Source organism: Protopterus annectens, chromosome 1.part0, assembly GCF_019279795.1.
Source record: "Protopterus annectens isolate FY-2018-M chromosome 1.part0, PAN1.0, whole genome shotgun sequence".
NCBI classification, from domain to species: Eukaryota; Metazoa; Chordata; order Ceratodontiformes; family Protopteridae; genus Protopterus; species Protopterus annectens.
Genome location: NC_056725.1, coordinates 412829242 through 412849577, shown reverse-complemented (window position 1 = coordinate 412849577; position 20336 = coordinate 412829242). Strand labels below are relative to the sequence as shown.

The 20336-nt window shown below is 38.0% G+C and overlaps 1 protein-coding gene across 1 annotated transcript in view; it reads left to right on the top strand.

Annotated features, from left to right (window-relative positions):
• Nucleotides 1–20336, top strand: part of TTBK1 (tau tubulin kinase 1) — a 1416073-nt gene that overhangs the window by 649059 nt on the left and 746678 nt on the right. Inside the window, exon 6 of the mRNA XM_044060281.1 lies at nt 15451–15555. Within this exon, the coding sequence (XP_043916216.1) occupies nt 15451–15555 (105 nt within the window). The remainder of the gene's footprint in view (nt 1–15450; nt 15556–20336) is intronic.

Genomic DNA, 20336 nt, shown 5'->3' with positions numbered 1-20336 from the left:
ATTCTAAACAGACAGGCACCCCCCCTCCCCCCAGGAAGATCCGCGTCAAAACTAGGCATGTACCTTGGCTACAAAAAGAGACAGGACAACCCCTCAAAGAGATAGAGCCTGATCACAATATCAAGCCACCAAAAATCAATCCTCTTTAATCTCCAACTGCCAATTAAGAAACAGTGCCAAAAACAAATCCTAAATGACAAAAAAGCCTGTTACACAACTCTTCAAAAAAAAATCACTAAAACAGTCACCCAAAATTTTGGGGATCCATTAAACAACTCCTTAATTCTGGTCACTTGGCTACTCCATCCCCCACCTCTACAATATGACAAAGAGTATAGCTACTCAATTCAACCAATGCTTCATAAATTCAGTATTAGTGCTAATAAAAAATGATAGCAACTCCCCACTACAAATCCCACCTGATTCCACACCCAACACAAATTATTTTTCTTTCAGGCCAATAAATGGTCTTATTGCATGCAACCATTTATTAAATGGATGTCCTTATTCATTGTATGCATTTTAATTGGTGCAACTCAAAGACTTTTTAACATTTGTTGACTACACAATTATTTTTTATAATATTCTCTTCCAGACAGCTGAAACATAAATAAGGCTGATATGGCTAAAATATTAGTCCTTGGAATCAAAGAACTCCTCTCCACCCACATCATTTGGTCAGTTTGTAACACAAAAAGCAATTCTGATTCAAAAACATGTTAAGCTGCATGCATGCATCCAGTAATACTTCCCATGTCTCTGAATGAAATACTGTACTGTCAGACCTGATTGTGCTACATTTCTCCCTAACAGCCTGTGCATCTTGTTAACAAACGCAGACCCCCAGAAATGCACACACACACACACACACACACACACACACACACACACACACACACACACACACACACACACACACACATATAGTTGTCCACAAACAAGCCCCCTTACACACTCATTCACACCCACAGAAACATTCACCCACATGCCTGCCTGCATGCATGCTTGCTTCAGCACAGATACACATTGACTTGGCATCCCCCACCTAACCTCCCCATAGTGTGATGACCCATGAAGTCACATACAAAGACACACACACAGACACACACACACACACACGTACACACACACACACACACACACACACACACACACACACACACACACACATAATTGAAGTATTGACGTTAATACCCTTTTGGCTTCCCATTATAAGTGTCCAGGCTGTTCTTAAAAATATCTGAACTAGTGCTTGCTTCAGTGTAATTTGGTAGTTTATTCCATGCATTAGCTGCTTTTTCAGAGAACCAATTAGAACACTTCAGATTCCTGTAGAATCTTCTACATAGGTTGTCTGATGATTCTTTTCTACTTTCTAATAACCCCAAACATTCTCAGAGGTAGTTGTCTCTAAATGCTCTATATACGTAATAAGGTCTCTTCATAAATATCTATATGAGACACTGTACAAGTTCAGATATTTTAGTCTTTCATAATAACTTAAATTTTTACATCCATGGATATCCTTGGTATATTTCCACTGTACTCTTTCCACTTTAGTCAAGCCAGCTTTTCTTATGAGATTTCCATCTTGCTATTCCATAACACATGGTCATATATACACACTGACACATCACTACTGCCCCAGCTCCACTATACTTACCTCCACCACAGATATCTCCATAGGAGTGAATGTGTGAACACCATCTTTTGGCAACCTTAGCTTTTTTGTCCTAGAGTAAAATTTTAGTTACCTGTGTGATTCTTTGAATAACTCAGCTACATAAATAAAGTCTTGAACATTTCTATGAGACAGCATATGGATAATTAACATTAGCCACTCGGTCAGACTGCTGCATTAATTTGCAGCTTCCCGAGTAAGACTGCTGTCCATGCTAAGACCCCTTTGAGGGGAAAACCAGAGTGGTGGATCAGTCTCTGAATTAGAGAGATCTACGCTAATGTTTCTCCTATGCATTGATTTGCATTAAGCCTTTCTGAATACCCCCACGTGTCACTTTCTGAACCCATTAACCCTCTACTGGATATTTCTCAGTTAACTATCAAACAGTTTCAGGGTCACTTTACATGTCCAGCCCCCATTCTGTATTCTACCATCATCTAACAGTGGGTAGGATCTTCAGCACTCTGATGCATTCTGTTTAATTAACTGAAATATCTTCCATGTTTTACAGTGTAACAATCTCTGAGTCAGAAAGATCTGCTGTAAGGCTTCTGCTTTGCATTAAGCCTTTCTGAATTCCTCCCATGTCTCTTTATCAACCCATTAACCCTGTGCTGGATAATGCTTAGACCCCTCAAATTTCAGGTCTATTACCAATCTATGTCCCCTGTCAAAAATTCTTGAAAAGTGCATTCATAAACAGCTTCTTGATTACCTCCTACTAGAAAATCTCCTTACCCCTACACAGCACGGTTTCTGCCCAAAACACAGTACAGCTACAGCTCTGATATCTTTCACTAATTCTATTGCAAATTTTTGTGACAACAACAAGTTAATCTCCTGTTTGTTTCTAGACCTCTCCAAAGCCTTCGACACAGTTTCCCACTGACTGCTTTTATCCAAACTATCTACCCTTAATCTCTCTATCTCTGCACTTTCTTGGTTCTCCAGCTATCTCTCCAACAGATTCCAAGCAGTTAAATGGCAATATCACTTCTTTCCCTTCTTACCAGTACAAACTGGGGTACCCCAAGGCTCCATCCTTGGATCCCTTTTATTTGTTATCTTTACTAATGACCTATGCTCTTCTTGTCCACTCTCTTCTGTCATTCAGTACACTGATGATTCCATAATCATCTCTATCATCTCTACCTCCAACAATATCAACTACCTTCAGTGCTAACTTTACCCCTCTCATCCCCTAAAGGGCCCATCTCTATACCAGAAGAATGTAAAGTTCCTGTAATCACGGCCACACAGGTAAAAAACACACTCTCCGAAGCCAAGAACACAGCATCCATGGGACCTGACAACATCCCAGGCTGCATTCTACATGAACTACAGAACAAACTGGCACCCCACCTAAGTACCTTGTTCAATTATAGCCTCACCTCAGGCTTTGTGCCCACTGAATGGCACATAATGATGGTTATCCCACTCCACAAAGGGAGAGCCACCACGGACCCTGGGAACTTCCGCCACATTAGCCTGATGAGCCTGGTCTGCAAGGGTATGGAACTTATCATCATGGAACTTATAACCAATGACATTGGTAATCTCCAAACTCTGGACCCCACCCAGTTCGGGTTTGTAAAAGGCAGATCATGTCTTCTAAACCTGATAGACTTCTTTGAAATGGTCACCAAAGCTGTAGATGAGGGTAAGGTGGTACACACAGCCTATCTAGATCTCGCCAAGGCTTTCAACACCATCCCCACTCTGGAATTATAGATAAACTCACTAAACTAGGTATAAATCCCTATGTCACAAGATGGGTTGCCAACTGGCTCACTGACAGAACCCACATTGTGAAAGTAGCAGATTCCAAATCCAACTTCAGACCAGTGACAAATGGAGTACCACAGGGTTCAGTCCTGGGTCCTTTCCTGTTTGGTATCTAGTTCTCTGAAGTACAGGCTAACACAGAAGGTCTTTGGCTAATGAAGTTCGCAGATGACTGCAAACTAGGAGCCATAGTCAAAACTCCTAACAATGTGGACAACCTACAAAAGGGCCTCACTGAGACAGATGCCTGGTGTCAAAGCCATGGCCTCAAGCTCAATGCCAAAAGTGAATTGTCATCCCTTTTGGTAAAAACTCTGTACCCATGAACCACCACAGAGGCGGTAGCCTACTTAACACCGAAAGTGTGATAAGAGACCTTGGGACACATGTGGACAGTAGTCTCTCCTTTGATAATCACATTGCCACAGTAGTAAGGAAATCCTTCTACGTAGCACACCTCATCACAAAAGGTTTCTCATCCAGGAAAAAAGAGGTCATTGTCCCCCTCTACTCGTCACTCATTAGACCCATTATAGAGTACAATGCCCCTTTTGGTATGTACCTCATAAGACATCTACAACAACTGGAAATGCAGCAGAAATACCTCAGAAAGAGGATTACAGGCCTCAAAAAGATGCCCTACGCAGACCGTCTCAAAAAACTCCAGCTTTACTCCATTGCATATCACCTACTCCGAGTCGATCTCTGCCTAACATACAAAACTATGTCAAACCCAGAGCTGTTGGACATGCTCCACTTAAAGAAATCCCAATCCCTACGAGTTACATGCTCTAGGGACTTAAACCTTGTCACCACAATAAACAGAAAATGCTGGAGGGATAGATTCCTGTCCCAGAGACTTCCCATACTCTGGAAAAAGCTACCTATCTATATCAAACAAAGCTCCTCATTAGCACTCTTCAAAAAAAAAATCTTGATGATTGGATGGGAGATAGGAAATTCACCCCAGGGATCACTTCTGTGGCTCTGCTCGACAGGGGCACAGGAAAATAATTTTCTTGGGTGGCAAAAGCCAGGGTACCTTTTGGCTAGGCTTATATATAGACCCTAGGGCCAATAGCCTAGTACCTACCTATGAACCTGTGAACCCTCACCCAAGAATCTCTGCACTCTGTCAAAAAATAGTTATCTTCCTACTAATTGTTACTTAACCCAAAGAAAACCAAACTTCTTCTATTTCTCCCTAAACCTCTCCAGCATCATAAAGCTACCTTTACGTCTCCTCTCTTAACAACACTATCATCTCTGTTGAACCTCCCACTAAATTGCTAGGAGTTATTATCGATGGTCAACTAAAGTTTGATCTCCATATTCAGCAGTGCGTTAAAAAGACACATCAAAAGTTAGGCCTGCTATACAGGCATAAATAATTCCTCACAAATGCTGCTAGGCTCTCTCTTGCAAAAGCTTTCCTACTACTCACCCTACTCTATGCTGCCCCCATTCTTACTAACATCCAAGCCAATCTTCTGTTTAACTGGAGCTCACCTATAACAAAATTGCAAGATTCGCTGCTAACCTACCCTACCGCTCTCAGCTTTGAAAAACCTGCAGTGGCTAGAATTTCATCAACAAATCCGACTACCCCAGCTTCTTCTGGCTCACTCTATCTTACAAGAACCCTCCTTCTGCCCTCCCCCTCTCTCTCCATCCTCATTCTCACCCTCATTCAGCCTTATACACTCAACCAGGCCTTCCATAGTACCCAACAACATCTTCTACAAGTGTATATGCCCAATAAAAATATTGGTAAACTCCTGTACAGTACTCCGTGACAAATGCTTGGAATAAACTTCCACAAACTGTTAGACAGATCTCTAACCCATACTCTTTCAAAACTACTCTAAAGGATATTCTCCATGTATCATGGACATTCTTATGCAATAACCCTACATAATCCACCTCCCCTCCTCTAATACTACTGCAGCAACCATTTCTGCATCCTTTCTCTGCCTCTGCATCAAACGTTTTCTAATAGTATGTAGTTCTTACTTTACGCTGGAAATTGTTTTTTGCCTTGTGATTATCTTCTGTATGATTTTAACATTTATAATTTAGTGATTCTTTTGTCTTGCAAACCTGACAAAACTTTCTGTATTTCTGTTTATCATTGTACATAGCTCTGCTTACTATTGTACACAGCTCTGTACTCCATGATGTTCAATTTCTAGCATGTTGTTTTATCTTATGCTTAGAAGTATTTTAGTTATATAATTCTTAGTTTAGTTATTATTTCTGCTATATGACTATTTCTATTGTTTTTGGAGCTTTTCACTTCGGGCTTCCACTGAAAAGGGGCTACTTGCCCAGTTGGACTAAGCCAGTTAACAAATGTCAAATAAGTAAATAACCATCAAACAGTTTCAGAATCACTATGCATGTCAACCCCCCCATTTTGTATTCCATCTTCATCAGAGGGTAGCTTCTTCAGATTTTTGTTGCATTCTGTTTAATTGAGATATCTTCCATGTCTTGTTTTTTTTCTGTAAATTTACACAACAAAATATAAATACTTCTTTAAGAAACGTTAATTCAAATGAGCTCCTCTCATCTCTCCTTAAAACATAAGTATCCCAAAGTGCAAACTCTGCACCACTTAGAAAACACATATCACCTACACTGCTGTGAAGTTTAACTTCACAGTATTATGTGAGAAAAGGATATCCTTGTCATGCGATCTTTTTCATCCTCTGTAAAAAAAAAATATGTGGTACATAATTCAACTGAAGCATCCAGAATCCCTTAATATTGTGTCAGCCTGCATTTTCCAGCACATTAGTTGCTGTGACCTGGGACTGTGGTTCCTTTTCTTTCCTGATGTTACTTGCTGATCTACCCCAAGACTTCCAGCTTACAAGAAATGCATTATCTGTACTTGTTTCCAGCTTGCTGTCAGTAAAGGCCTATAGTTCTCCTGAAGCATTTTTTTCCTTGTAATGCTACCATGTTTGTGTAACTATTTCTATCAATATTTTTTGAATATCTGAAAATGTCACAAATTTTCCTTCACTTGCACCAGTATATTTTTCAGATACTTCCACAACTATACCCATCATAATTAATTCATCTACAACAGGGGCTCTCAGGCTTATTTCAAGGTGGTCTTCCCATACCGTATTCAGGGATGGCCTGGGCCTTACTCAAGTATCTGGCTCATTAGCATAGCAAGTACATTTAGATACTGATTAGCATGTGCTTATGTGGATAGTGAATTTCACTCATAATTGCGTGGGTGATGTTGAATGTCTGAGGACCATAACTGCAGCCCTTGGAACAGTAAAACTTTGTGTAAATTGGGGGACTGTATACTAATTTTGAGACTGCATTATCTAGGACTATTCCCATAATCTAAGGCACAGTGATCATATATATTAAGTTGGCATTAGCATTGGTATGGGGAACCAGGGGGTGAAGTCACCCTCTGCAAAAACTCTGCACAAAAACCCTACAAAACTGGAAAGGCGGGTTTTGGAATTCATACGTACTTTGTTGGGATTGCACTTCATGAAGTTGTGGGACTTGCAGTATTGGGTGTGGTGCTTCAAGTAGGGAACCCACAATCAGGCACACTCATCTGTATTTTTTATAGATAAATAGTTTGCATATTGATATAGTACTTAATGCAACCATCACACGGTTAAAAAAATAAACACTTCTATCCTTTTTGTATTGGCTTCTAGACAGGGTTGCATCAGAACTGTGGTATTTATGCAATATCCCCAACTAACTGAGCATCTGGAAGCATCAGTATGTGACCCCTGTGGTGACATCCCACCAATAATGCACTGCTGCTGAACCGTAGGTCTTCTCTTACAGACAGTTCAGTTGTGCAGGGTGGAATTGTCTCTTACCACCATAGTAGTTGGAGGCAATTTTTACAAGCAGGCTGCTGTGTCACTAGTGCTATTTTTCTGCAGCAATAATTCTGGGGTATGGTAGAAAGCTGAGTATCTGTAAACAGGCAAAAAACTTACGTATGATGCACTGCGTGTTTTTTCTCTGTTTGTTTTGATTCTGCATGAGGTACAAACAAAAATAAACCCTAAGGTGCTTGAATCTATTTCTGCCGAATAAATACATTTAAAAGGTGCTTGGCTTTTGTTATTTTACCTTTGTCATTACAATCAGAAACAAATGTTTGCCTGCATTTTATGTATGCTTGCAGTGACAGGTGCTAAATGTGCTACCATGGTAAGTAAGCAGCAACTCGAACTGGAGGCTACTCCCATCCCTTTCTTTACAATGGTAGTTAGATGTTGATTTTAAATGGTGCTGCAACATTCCTGGCAGGCACGGAAGTGTTCAAGCTGGTTCTGCCCTTTCATTTAATGTAACTGCTGTGGCAGCATTTTCTTCATTTTTGGACAGTGCTGCATTTCCCATGGATTTTATAAATGCATTTATTTGTTTGTTAAACCAGTCCTGCATCTCACGTGGAATGTACTCACACTTCTGGTGAGGCAAACACCTCACCATTTGAAAAACACTGATCTAGAATGAAAGGAGTTTTCTGTGAAGCAGCTCCAGTCTCATTATATCCTCTTACATTGAAAAATGGACAGAAATTCTGCCTACAAAGAATAAAGGAATTCACCCAACCTCTTAGCCAAACTTCTTGTCTATATAAGTACAACCTCAGATCTGCCTGGAAAACAGAGATAAACGTTTTAAATTCAAGGATTCGTAAATATGAGTCCTGTGGTAGCAAGGTGGAATTACAAAAATGGAGACTTGCATACTGTGTCTGAGATAGCTGTCTCTCGAGAGTATTCATCTTCTGTAAGGTATGGCAGTCTGAGTGTTAGTATGTATAGTAGTGGGGAAATGGGGAACACAGTCAGCCATGTTTGGGCATTCAGGGAGGCTTGTCATCCTGCAAAAAAATAACCTGAGAGAATAGAGACTGTTGACAATATCTTCTTTCAGTTTCGCTGTTTCTATTTTGTAATTCCAGGACTCACAGTTATGATATGAAAACAGATTATAGACTTACTAAACCATACGTCGTCATTAAGAAAAAATATAAATAGTGCTACTACCTACAGCTCTAGAGCTCCAGGTACAGTCCCAGTCTTCAGGTGCTGATAAAGTAAAGTCTACATAGTTTTTCACTGTCTGGAAGTTTTCTTAGCATATAGTGTTTTCTTTACTGTATGTCAAAGATCTGCTGCTTAGATTGACTGCTTATTAATCTTTGCTTTGATGCTTATTCAAGTCATAGTAACTTTATGAACAAAAGTTATATTCTTACCAACAAACTGGTACAGTTCCACAGATGTAAACAATCAACTGCAAAGAAATATATCCGCAAACTTTTAATTTCTTTTTATATATTTTATGTATATTATAACAAAATTATATTCTATTCATTATCTCTACTACCCTTCAGTATGTAGGGCATTTTTAAGACACAAACTCATTCAAGCCTATAGCACCTTTCTTGTATAATTCCAGTTAACACCCATAGCTCCTTATGGCATCCAGACCTTTTTGAAGTGAAACTTCTTATGGGATGATGTGAGAGCTCAGATGGTAATGGAAAAATGAAACTGAAGTAGGTAATGGTGGAGTTTCACTTCCATACTTCTACTTCAGCTTTTCAAGCACACACACACACACACACACACACACACACACACACACACACACACACACACACACACACACTACAGTGAAGAATGAGAGTGAGCAAACACACACAGTCTTATTTAGAAATGAAACTGCAAAAACACTAGTGTTAGGAATCCAATTCAAAATGCTGAAAAATGTTTTGCAGGCTCTAGCATATGAAGGAAAAAAACTGTGACTATGACCTTGGGTGCCCAGGTTCATTTAACAGTTTGGGTGCAGAAGGAGAAATTAGTTGAAATAGAAGTCATCTTCTGATGGAAACTCACACATCCCGGGGGGCAGCAGGGCTATGATGAGGTTCAAAAGGCACTGCTCACATATGGTAGAGGCCAGATATCCTTGCAGGTATGCAGATGATGGCACGCACAATAGCTTGGCAAGTAGCAGATAATTTTGTTGTCAAAAGTGACATGTATTTGGTGGCACGTAGCAGATAATTTTGTTGTCAAAAGTGACATGTATTTGGTGGCACATGCACATCCAGATGGCATTGCAAACCCTGCCATGTCAGGTGCATATCAAACTACAGTGGCAGGAGAGTAGGGCTTAAAGAAAAAAATACAAATTGCCCAAGAATGGTGGCTCATCTTAGCTGTACTTTTTCGCATCTGATTCTATGGCTATAGAAGGTAAGGGAACATGCCTAATGTATGCGTGGAGGGTCCACCGACACCCCCCCCCCAAAAATGTGCATGGTCATCACAAGAGATACAAGAGAAACATCTGTAAGGAAATGCAAAGGAGCTTATACTGTACTGTACCATTTGATTTCCTTCGCACTTCCTTAACAGAAGTTGCACTTCTACCTGCATGGCAACCACACACATTTTTTGGTCTGGCTTCTTTAACTAAGTGACTTACCAGCTAATAATGGGAACAAGGGTAATTAACATAATGATTCTAAGCCTGTTAATCTAAAATGTGGTGGGAGACAGGAAAAGTCATTGTCAATGTCCATTTATATCAAACTATACAGGAGATACTACCGGTTGTTTGTTAGTAATTATGAAAATAAGTATGTTGTATATACTTAATACTTTGAAATTCAAGTGACTTACAAACTATTGCATGGCATCAGCTGAAACCTTAAAAGTTTTTGAAGAAAATTGCCATTGATATTTGCAGTGTGAGTTGCACATCTTGAGAGAGATTCAGTATTATTTATATTGCCAGTTACTTAATGAAGAATATATTTCCATATTAGTATCACAGTAAGCAGGTTCAGAGGAATTTATTGCAGTCCTGTAAATGTTTATGTGTGGTTAAGAAACTTATTCTAACAATATATGTCTAAGTTGTACAGCTAACAATATATGTCTAGGTTGTACAGTTTCCAAGATGTAATATGTGACAGTTTAGCAAAAATATTATTCTGGGTTTGGTTGCATTATGATACGTTATAGTATTTATGAAGAGACTATGAATGCACTGACTATTATCACTATAAAGAATGCTTCTTACTGATTACAGTGCCATTTTATACAGTTTTAATAGCCTTCATTGTTTATAAAATATTTACATTTGTTTATCATAGGCTTTTTAGGTTGATTTTTTTCATAAAATGCTTTGGAATGCAAAGATATATGCAGGTTGCAAGAGGTGTGACATTCCATACATCACAGGTGTAACTGAATTAAGGTGTAACTCTACAAAGTTGTGAGATCACTTTTAGAATTCCTGACACCATAACCCTATCTACACAGCCTTTGCAAAGGAGTGCATGGCTTCATTGGCACAATGTGTTTACACTGCACTCATGTCTGTGGAAACATCACTGCTGTGTTAGTGGCAGGTCGCATTACGTCAAACAGAGGATGCTGTTGCAGGAGAATGGACAACTATTTTTGGAGGAAACTGCTAAAAGAGTAAAAAGATAGCATGGGACTGTAGAAAAGAGAACCCATTTGATTGAAAAGGATAATAAATGTGTGTATTACTGATATTGCTGACCGTGATTATCTTTAGCATTATTGTTATTGCCGATCCCATTGAGTATTGTATGCATAATGTCATTACTGAGAAGAAAAAAATGGTCCAGCCCCAGAATGTCACTAGCCTTCCTTTTATTTACAACTTATTAAGCACATTCATCCACCTCTGTGGACTTCATCAGAATAACACGAACATTTAACACAAGCTATTTAAATAATTAATCTGAATACCAAGTAAGAAAATCTATGGGAAAATTAATTTATTTAAAACTATTCCAAGCCAAATAATCTAAGTTCACAGTCTATATTAAAAAGAAATATAAGTACATACAAGTTGAATAGTGACAGGAAATAGGGGAATAATAAAACAGCAATTAAAAATAATAGTAAATATATTAATGATTGTTGAATTTGATTTAAAAGAAGTTAAAAATATTAAAAACATTATATACTGTCATTCCACATAATGGTAATGTGATAAAAACTTTTAAAGACAGGCATATTAAATAGCAACAAGTATTGTTCAAAAAAATGGATCAAAGGCACAAAAGTACTGCTTAAAACCATTTAAAATTACATTGAATGCATGGAATATGGATCTACTTTCATGTCCCTAAATACAAAAATCCCAAACTACACAATATCGAGATGATAATGTCGAAAGGTAAATTTACTGAAAATTCAACATGTTGGCACTTGAAATATCGAAAAATAATAAGCACACGTAACTAGTCTTTCCTCCACTGACACAAAACACAATAACAGCTAGAATCAACTTACTTCACAGTTTTATATATTTAAGTGGGGGAGGGCAAACCCCCCTGCACCCCCCACCCCCTGCTAATTAAATATATCAACTTTGAGATCGCACTATGGTGAAGCAAACAGTAAATATGCAGTTCCGCTCTGTACCTCTATGTACCTTCCCGTTTGCACATCAAAATAATCTTTACACTAACACACTAATTTCCACATACTAAACTTACCCTTTAATAACAACTTACTTTTCCTTTTCATATGGTCTATACTTCTGCACACAGCCAGTGATTCACTGACTCTAAACTTAATGTCTGCCACACTGTTTACATTTACAAACTGCAAACCTTAAAGGGATAGGGTACAAATTACCAACACACCATTTGACCATTGACAGAATTCAGGCGTTCTAACACTGGGGATTGTAAAGTTTTGGTAAAACCAACTTTTGACATTATTTTGAAATATGAAAGATCTATATATATATATATATATATATATATATATATATATATATATATATATATATATATTTATATATATGTGTGTGTGTGTGTGTATATATATATATATATATATATATATATATATATATATATATATATATACACATACATACACACACACACACACACACACATATATATAATAAATATATGTAAAAACGTTCACAGAATAACCTTTGTTATATGCTGCTTTACATATATAAAGAGGCTTTTAGACATAATACACTAGATATACAGTCTGTCTTGTTGAGACCAGTGCCATTGATGGAATTACATTTCAAGTGCCATCTAAGCTCTTTCCATTACAGAATGTCTTTCCATGGCCCTCCCCTGCCTATATTCTCAATGTCATCCATAATGTAAAATTTTAAATTATGACTACTGTATATTTTTGTCTGCTTATATAATGCATTGCATTCATCTTTTTTACAAATACCATAAATGTGTTGATATATTCTCATAGTTAAATGCGTCTCGGTCTTTCTTATATAAAAACAGGGCATAGCTGACACTGGGCAACATAAACTACTCTTGAACTAAAACAAGCAAATCTGTGATGTATAAGAACTTCCTCATAACTTGCAATCACAAAGGAGGACCCTTCTGAAATATATTTGCATTGGTTACAGTGTTCAAATTTTTTTAATTCGGTTTTACTTTAAAGTCCTTACTTTTCTGTCAAAATATTTAATGACTCTCACAGGCTGCGCTATTCATCTTTCAGCTTTATTCTTCCAGCTGAACCATGGGGGCAGATATTGGTCTCCTTTCTTCTTCCTTCTCCCATCTGCAAGAAGAACAAAATTTTAGGCAGCCTTTGAGTGTCAGACCATCTCCTTCATTGCCTCAGCTGTAGATGGGTGACTTTGCTTTAGCTGGAATTGTTTTTTGGATCTTTGATGCCTCTTGGTTTCCCTGTTGTGTCTCCTCAGGAAGCCACTAAGGACCAGGAGTAAGACACTTCCTCTGTGGCTGAAGGGTAGTGCTCCCCATGTAGTGAAGAAACATTTTCATGTCTCACAGGGGAAGGTTTACTGCATAGCCAGGCGAGGCTGCCTGATTCCCAGGACAGTACCTCTGCTGTGAGTTGATCTTTTTTTAGGGAGTCTCCCAGGAAAAGAAAATAAAAAATAAAAACATCTTTTGTCCTGTTTTTATTACTATGTACATGGAAGATTTGCTGGGACTAGCTAAGGAATTAATGTCTGTGTTTAATATTTCAAATTCAGCCTTTTCACTATAAATAGAAAAGGCAAAATATTTCCCTGTCATTCTGACACTGACTGTCAATCAGAAGAAGAGGGATTGGAGGTGGAAAGTTATTCTTCACTGGTTTCTCCACAAGCTGAAAATTATGATTCTGAGGAAAGTGTTACTTCAAATTTTTTTCCAGAAGATCTCTTTTGGAGACCATAGCTAAGATCAAGGATGTATTTCAGTAGAAATAGAATGAAATACCTATTAACCAGCAAAGGTATTATGATTTGTTGTTGTATATTCCTCAGTCTGCTTCTGTCCATCCTGTTTTATCAGTTTCTGATGATGTTTTCTTAACAGCTTTTAGCTTGTCTGACAGCCAACCTCCTGCTACTAAACAAGTCTTATAGGTCATTTAAAGTATCTCAGACTCAGAAATATCTGTTTTCTAATCCTAAAGTAGACCCTGCAGTTATTTCCTTATCCAAATCTTTTACTGCTAAACAGATTCCTAATATTAACCCCAATCCCTCTGACATGGATAGGAAATCTTTTGATAGATTTGAGAAGAAAGTTTTTTCTTCCACTACTTTATTTTTCAGAATTTTGAACTGCCAAGCTCACATGTTAGATTTTTTATTAGGTTTCCTTTGATAAACTGTTAACCTCCCATCTTCTGAGCTGAGGAACTCTTTGAATGATTCTATTGTTACTGCTTCTTGTGGAGGGAAAGTGGATAAGGTCTGGGATTGCAAAGCTTCATGAAAACTTTGTCCAAAGTAATGCTCCTGTGATGGCTTAAGGAAGGGAAAAACATTTTTTTTTACACAGCAGGAGGTTGCAGTTTAAATTTCTGGCAGACGTACAAAAATCTTCCTGTGAATAAACCAGCTATTCTAAGCCATTACAGCCATCTCAAAGGAAGGATATCAGTGAAAAATGGAAGTGCAAGACTGATTTACTTATAAAAAACAACCAGAATAAGGGTCCTTTTGTTTCTTATGTACTTTATGTTCCACTCGGCTTGCAGTTTATGCCCTTTAAAAGTGGGTACTCCTCTGTTATCTTCATGCAACCTTGATGAACACCAGAATTCACACTACATAAATAAAGTTGTTGGCATTAGTTTTACATTTTGGATATTTCTGAATATTATGTTGACAGTGGTTTATTAAGTCAATCCAACTTCTCTAGCACACTGACCACCATAACAGCAGGCATAAGCCTGAGCTCAGCATTGCTTGGAGCATGATACTGGGGCAAAACTTAGCGAACAGTTTCTGTTATTAATATTATTAATTATATTTTGAAGGCTATTGCTTATTCTTGTTTATTATTCATTATGCATTCATATTTTTTTAGTTTTGCATTTATGATATTATTATTGTGGTTGAATAGCCTTTCTGCTTTGAATGGATCTAATGAAGCTAAATAAGGTGAAAGCACCACATAAGTGTTAATTTAGACTGCAGTACACCCTTGGGTGGCACGGTAGATATAACATGACTTAATAGCATTTCTCATCTTTTGGTAGCTTTTTTAGGAACAGCATGATGACGACATGCTCCACCTCAAAAATCAAAGGGCAGATAGCCTAGTACCAAACTATGAAACTATAATACCCGAGGAAGGGATAGACTAGCTCCCTGAGTACATACCCCTCAGCAGGCAGTCCATTTGGCTCTTCAAAAAGGTCTGCTCCCATGAACCTCATAGGTCCTTGAGTACTCACCCCCCTTGCTTAACAAATCTCCAATCAGTGGGAGCACCTTTGATAGCAGTCTCCTCCTCCCCTGGACTTATCTACAAATCAGAAAGTTACAGTGAAACTATACAGACTGGATTATTTTTTCTTTTACTGCAAGAGTAATGAGTTGTCTTATACTTTCTAGATTGAATTCAAAAATACAGTTATTTTCTTTTGTTTTGGTTTCTGTAGTCCAATTTTGCTATGGGTCGCCTGCCGTCAACATATCGGAAGTGCTACATGCTGGATTTTGGGCTTGCTCGACAGTACACCAACACCAATGGAGAAGTTCGACCAGTAAGTACCAGCAGAATAATAACTCCATTGTACAGAAGATTAAATCTGTTCCCAGGTTATTCATGTTTGCGCTAAAAAATGGTACATTTTATGCAAAGGGACTTCTTGCTTTACTTAGGAATGTTTGCCTGGGAAAAGCCATTGAGCAAGAAATTGTATCTAGGTGTACCAAAGTGATATATGGCACTATTCTCAAGCTCAAAGTGTTGTATGGTAAATATAATTAGTACCTAAAAAGATAAGTAATAGTGGATTAAACACATTAAAAAAAGTCAAGGTTGAAAGGACAGCAAACAGTCTGCATTAAATATAATACTCTCCTGAATAAACAGGTTACAGGCTGTGTTTTGTTTTGATGTTTAAGCCAGTCATTAAACTATTAAGTTTGAAAAATCCACAAAATTATGGCATAGATAAAAGGAAGTTGTAATCTGTATCACTTAATATGTATTTTTCTGGTGAAAGTTGTTTGGAATTTGTACTTGTTAATGTCCATGATCAGAGTGTATTATTTTACCCCTTGTGTATGAGTACTACTACTACTGTTGGAATATTTTTACAAGAGTTTGAGATAAAAAGTCATCAAAAGAGAAGTGTGGCCTATGTTGGTACAGCTTGACACAAAATATTTAAGGGAAAGTAATTCTTGCACTGTGGGTTCAGGGCATCCTCCCTTGTGCCTTTCATCTGGGTATACCAAACTAGAACTGCTAATACATTTAAGCTGAGATTCTTTCACTCATTTTATCTTTGGGATTTCAGGATTTCTTTTCTACACATTTTCTGATGCTGACTTGTTTTGTATTGCTTGACAGTTCATTCTGTCATCAGCTATAGGAGTAGTTCTGTATCAACAGTTCAGTTCAGCAGCATGTGCTCTACAGTAGGTGATGTGTATGTACTGTAGCTGAATGCAATATTGCACTGATGCTTCATTTTGGTTCTGTTGTACAATCATGGAATTAGTGGGTAAAAAGTACAGGTGTGTAGGGGGACACAGCCCCTGCATTGAGGGATATGGGGGATCCCCCCATATAAAATACTGAAAGGTATGATTTGGTTGTGTATTCATGACTGTGTTGAGTGTTGTAGTTTCCTTCTGCAATCAGGTATGTGTCAGTGATATATGAAGATGACTGCTTGTGCAACTGGTGAGTTAGTTTCAATATGTCCTTTTTATTAGTCTGCAGATTTCTTTTGCCATGGTTACATTTTACCGCACAAATCATTGGCGATTAAGTTGATCAAATTATGCTATAGTTGATTAATGGCGCATCTGCTAATTATTGGTTATTTCCCCTTGCTAATGGTTGAGAAATCTGTTAGTTAGAAAACGTGTTGTGGGGGGCTTGTTATTTTAAATATATGTGTTATGTAGGGGGGGCTATATGTGAGGTAAGGAGTTTGTATTTGTTTTATACTTATTAGAAGTACTTCTGTAGGTGTAGTGTTGTGATTAAAAATGTAAACTATTTAGATTTGTGATCAGTATAGTTCAGTGTTTTTATATGATTGTAGTGATTTAGATAAAATTGGCTGATGTATTGTGACTCAATCAATTTCATCTATGATCAATAGCAATATAGTCGTATTCATGTGTATTTGTAATCAGGATGTTAGAGTGAGATTTTATTGATTCCTGATCCACTGATTACAATTTGTCAATTAGCCTAGGCATCAGGATGTGGTTTGGAGATTTTTTTCTTTGTGTTAGCAAGGGGATTTACTTACTCACTTGTGTAGTAGCAGAGATCAATCATTATACTGAGTTCCTTTTATAGGATTATGCATTCAATTTGAAAGTTACATATAGCTTGTTACAGAAGTTTGACAGAAAATAATGTATTGCTAGAAAATCAAATGGGTTGAAGGGTACTCCCCTAAATGTTACTTGGTTATATACAACGATGTCCAACTCATTCTGTACTATAACGTCAGCTAGCTGTTGGTTTGCAGCTTGTCACTGAATGGACTGTTCTATCGTGTTGCCTTTATTCATTTTGTCTAGGCACCTTTTCTTTCTTCTTCTCATTCAGTTTTTCTTCTAGGCTCTTTCTGACACCTTTATTGTTGGCATTTTTTCTTCTCCCTTCATCTCTCTCCTCATCTTTCTCATAAAATTCTGCCACCATGTCTAACTCTCCCCACATTTGTCTTATTTTCTCCATATTTTTAATGGAGATTTGCATTTGTAAAGGCATGTTCACACTATTTGCTTTCCTTATCAGGTTTTCTTCTACAATTCGGTCACTCTGCTTGGCTACCACATTGCTGCTCACATTCCCTTGTTCCGCTCCACAGGACTTGGTCATTGCGGAGGCTTATTACTGTAACTCCTCCAGTCTCCGTTTCATGATCCTTTGCTGTTTATTTCAGTACTGTTTGCCTGTGAGGGGGACTAGGTCATTATCATCTCTTTCTCTTCTTTAATTATACACCTCTCCCCTTTTGCTAGTGTCTGCTGATATTTTTCCATTATCTTTAGTAATGTGGATCTCACGCCCCAGGAAGCAATTACCATTTCTGTTCTTCTCCTATAATTTCTATATAAACAAGAATTACCTCTAACAGTTTAACAGACAGACATTGCCTGTTCCCTTTCAAGGAGGCAGGATAAACCATTCTACCAGTAGCTTCTTTTTTTCTCATGTTCTGTATTGCAGATGCCATTTGCTTTCTCCTTGTCTATGTATTTGTAGCAGTCTCCCAAAATGTTAAAATGTGGACTGGCCATCACAAAGCCTTTTCTAAATGCCCCTTGCTGCACTAGTCTCTCTCTCTCTCTGTCTTTGTACTTGCTGTTTTGTAATTTCAGTAACAAGCGCTTCAGCTTACTTAGCAATTAGCTGCTTCCCCATTCTGTGTCCAGTCCACATGACAGCCCAAATATAGAACTTCTGCTCTTAATTCCTTAACTTAGTGGTTCATGAAGGCAATGGAGTCCTGTCCATCTCGCCATTTTGCATGCCAGTGACTCATATATTTTGTATGACTTCTGCTTTGTAGATATTCACATTGTTCTACTATAACCCAGTTTCTGCCTTTTTTGGTCTCTGTTTCAAGTTACATTGCATACATTTTTTTGAATCTCACATCCACTAGCAATGCTTTCTCCTCAGAAATGGCCATGTTCTTTCTCTCATTTGACATCTCTGATTATAGGATTCACATCTCAATCACCAGACCATGGAGAAGATTTAAATGCCATCTCCAATTTGCCCCCCCCCCAGTCTTAAGCTGATTACTGAGCATTGGGGTTAAAAGGGATGAGGGTCATTCCTTGCTTGAAATTACAATATATTTCTTGTGGTGCTGCACCTTTTAAATGCAGAAAACCAAGAATATCAGCATTACTGTGTCTGACCTTGAAACGTTTTGGTTTCACCAATGTAAATTACATTAGCGGAACACATTTTAACTTTACTGTTGCAGTTCAACTTATGGTTAGTATACATTTTTGATATTTCAATTTCTGTGGGACTACTATAAATGGTGCTTGTTGAATTTCTAAGATTGTAATTGTGGTACTCAGGAGAGGGGGGACTGAAAGTGTGAATGTGGGGGGAGAAGTGCTAAATACAAAATAGCACTCTCTTGATCTGAATTACAGTCCTCTCAAGTGTAAATAAGTAGTAGGGTTCTGGGTGGTGAAAGGCACAGCAAGAAATACTTTAGAGGGTAACAACATTTTTTGTCTTTGCCACTTTTCTTGGGGAATTTGCTGCTATTCTTTGAACTACACTTTGTTCTTTGAAATGTTGGGACTCACAGGATTTGGTCTTCTGCTTCTGTTGAGGAACCCATGTGCAATATAGTTTGCAGCTGCTGCAAAGATAAGTATCTTTTCTATTGACTTCTACAGTGCAAAAAATGTATTCTAACAAAATACATGCTATAACTGTACATGTAAGTTCCTGCTTTTATTTCATATGGTTGTAATCTTTTTCTCATGCAGTGATATTACATTTTAGTGTTTTTGCAGTATGAGTTCAGTTAGATATGATCTTGATAAATACCAGATCTCAGTTAACTCTTAGTTGGCTCAGCAGAAAATGCTTTAGTAGTATAATGGTGAGGTTTCACATTTGTTGCTTTTGTTTGAAGCTCATTTTTTTAAATTCTGGTCTTACACTTCTAATAAGGAGCCAGTATGAGAACAAGATTCACAACTGCAACAGCATGTTTTCTTCCTGATGAATTCTGCAATACAGCTGGAGTGGTTTAGAGTGAAATGTGTAAAATACATCTGCAGAAGCAGCAGCATTTTTAGGAAGAGACACTGACACAATGCTTAGCTTGGACTGGGTTACAGACAATTCATGTAGAAGTAACAGACCCAAGACCTAAGTTGATGGGTGGAAGAGGTAGGACTCAGCATCTGATACCCATCTTTGTTCTCTATTTTGGAGGATGTGGAAGTTGTGTCACAGAAATATCACCTGATGGAGACCAGAAGCTAACTCTGGGGATATGTGTCAGTCATTTGCCACTTATATCAGCAATACTCAGAAAACATGGAGGCACTAAAAGACACTGACATGTCCTGTATTCCCCACTTGTTTTTGAACTTACACATCAACTTGAAAAATTTCATCCCAGCTTTGGGTGATTGTTGGCTAGATGATATTCTGTTACCTGCCACTACCTAAAAATAAGAGAGGTCACCCAGATGGTTGCTCTGTCCTGGACAGGGGAATCCATTGGTGAAAATACAGGATACTGCCCCAGTAAGATCTGGTGATCACAATTTTTGAGCAGGGCAACAGAGATGAATAATAGGT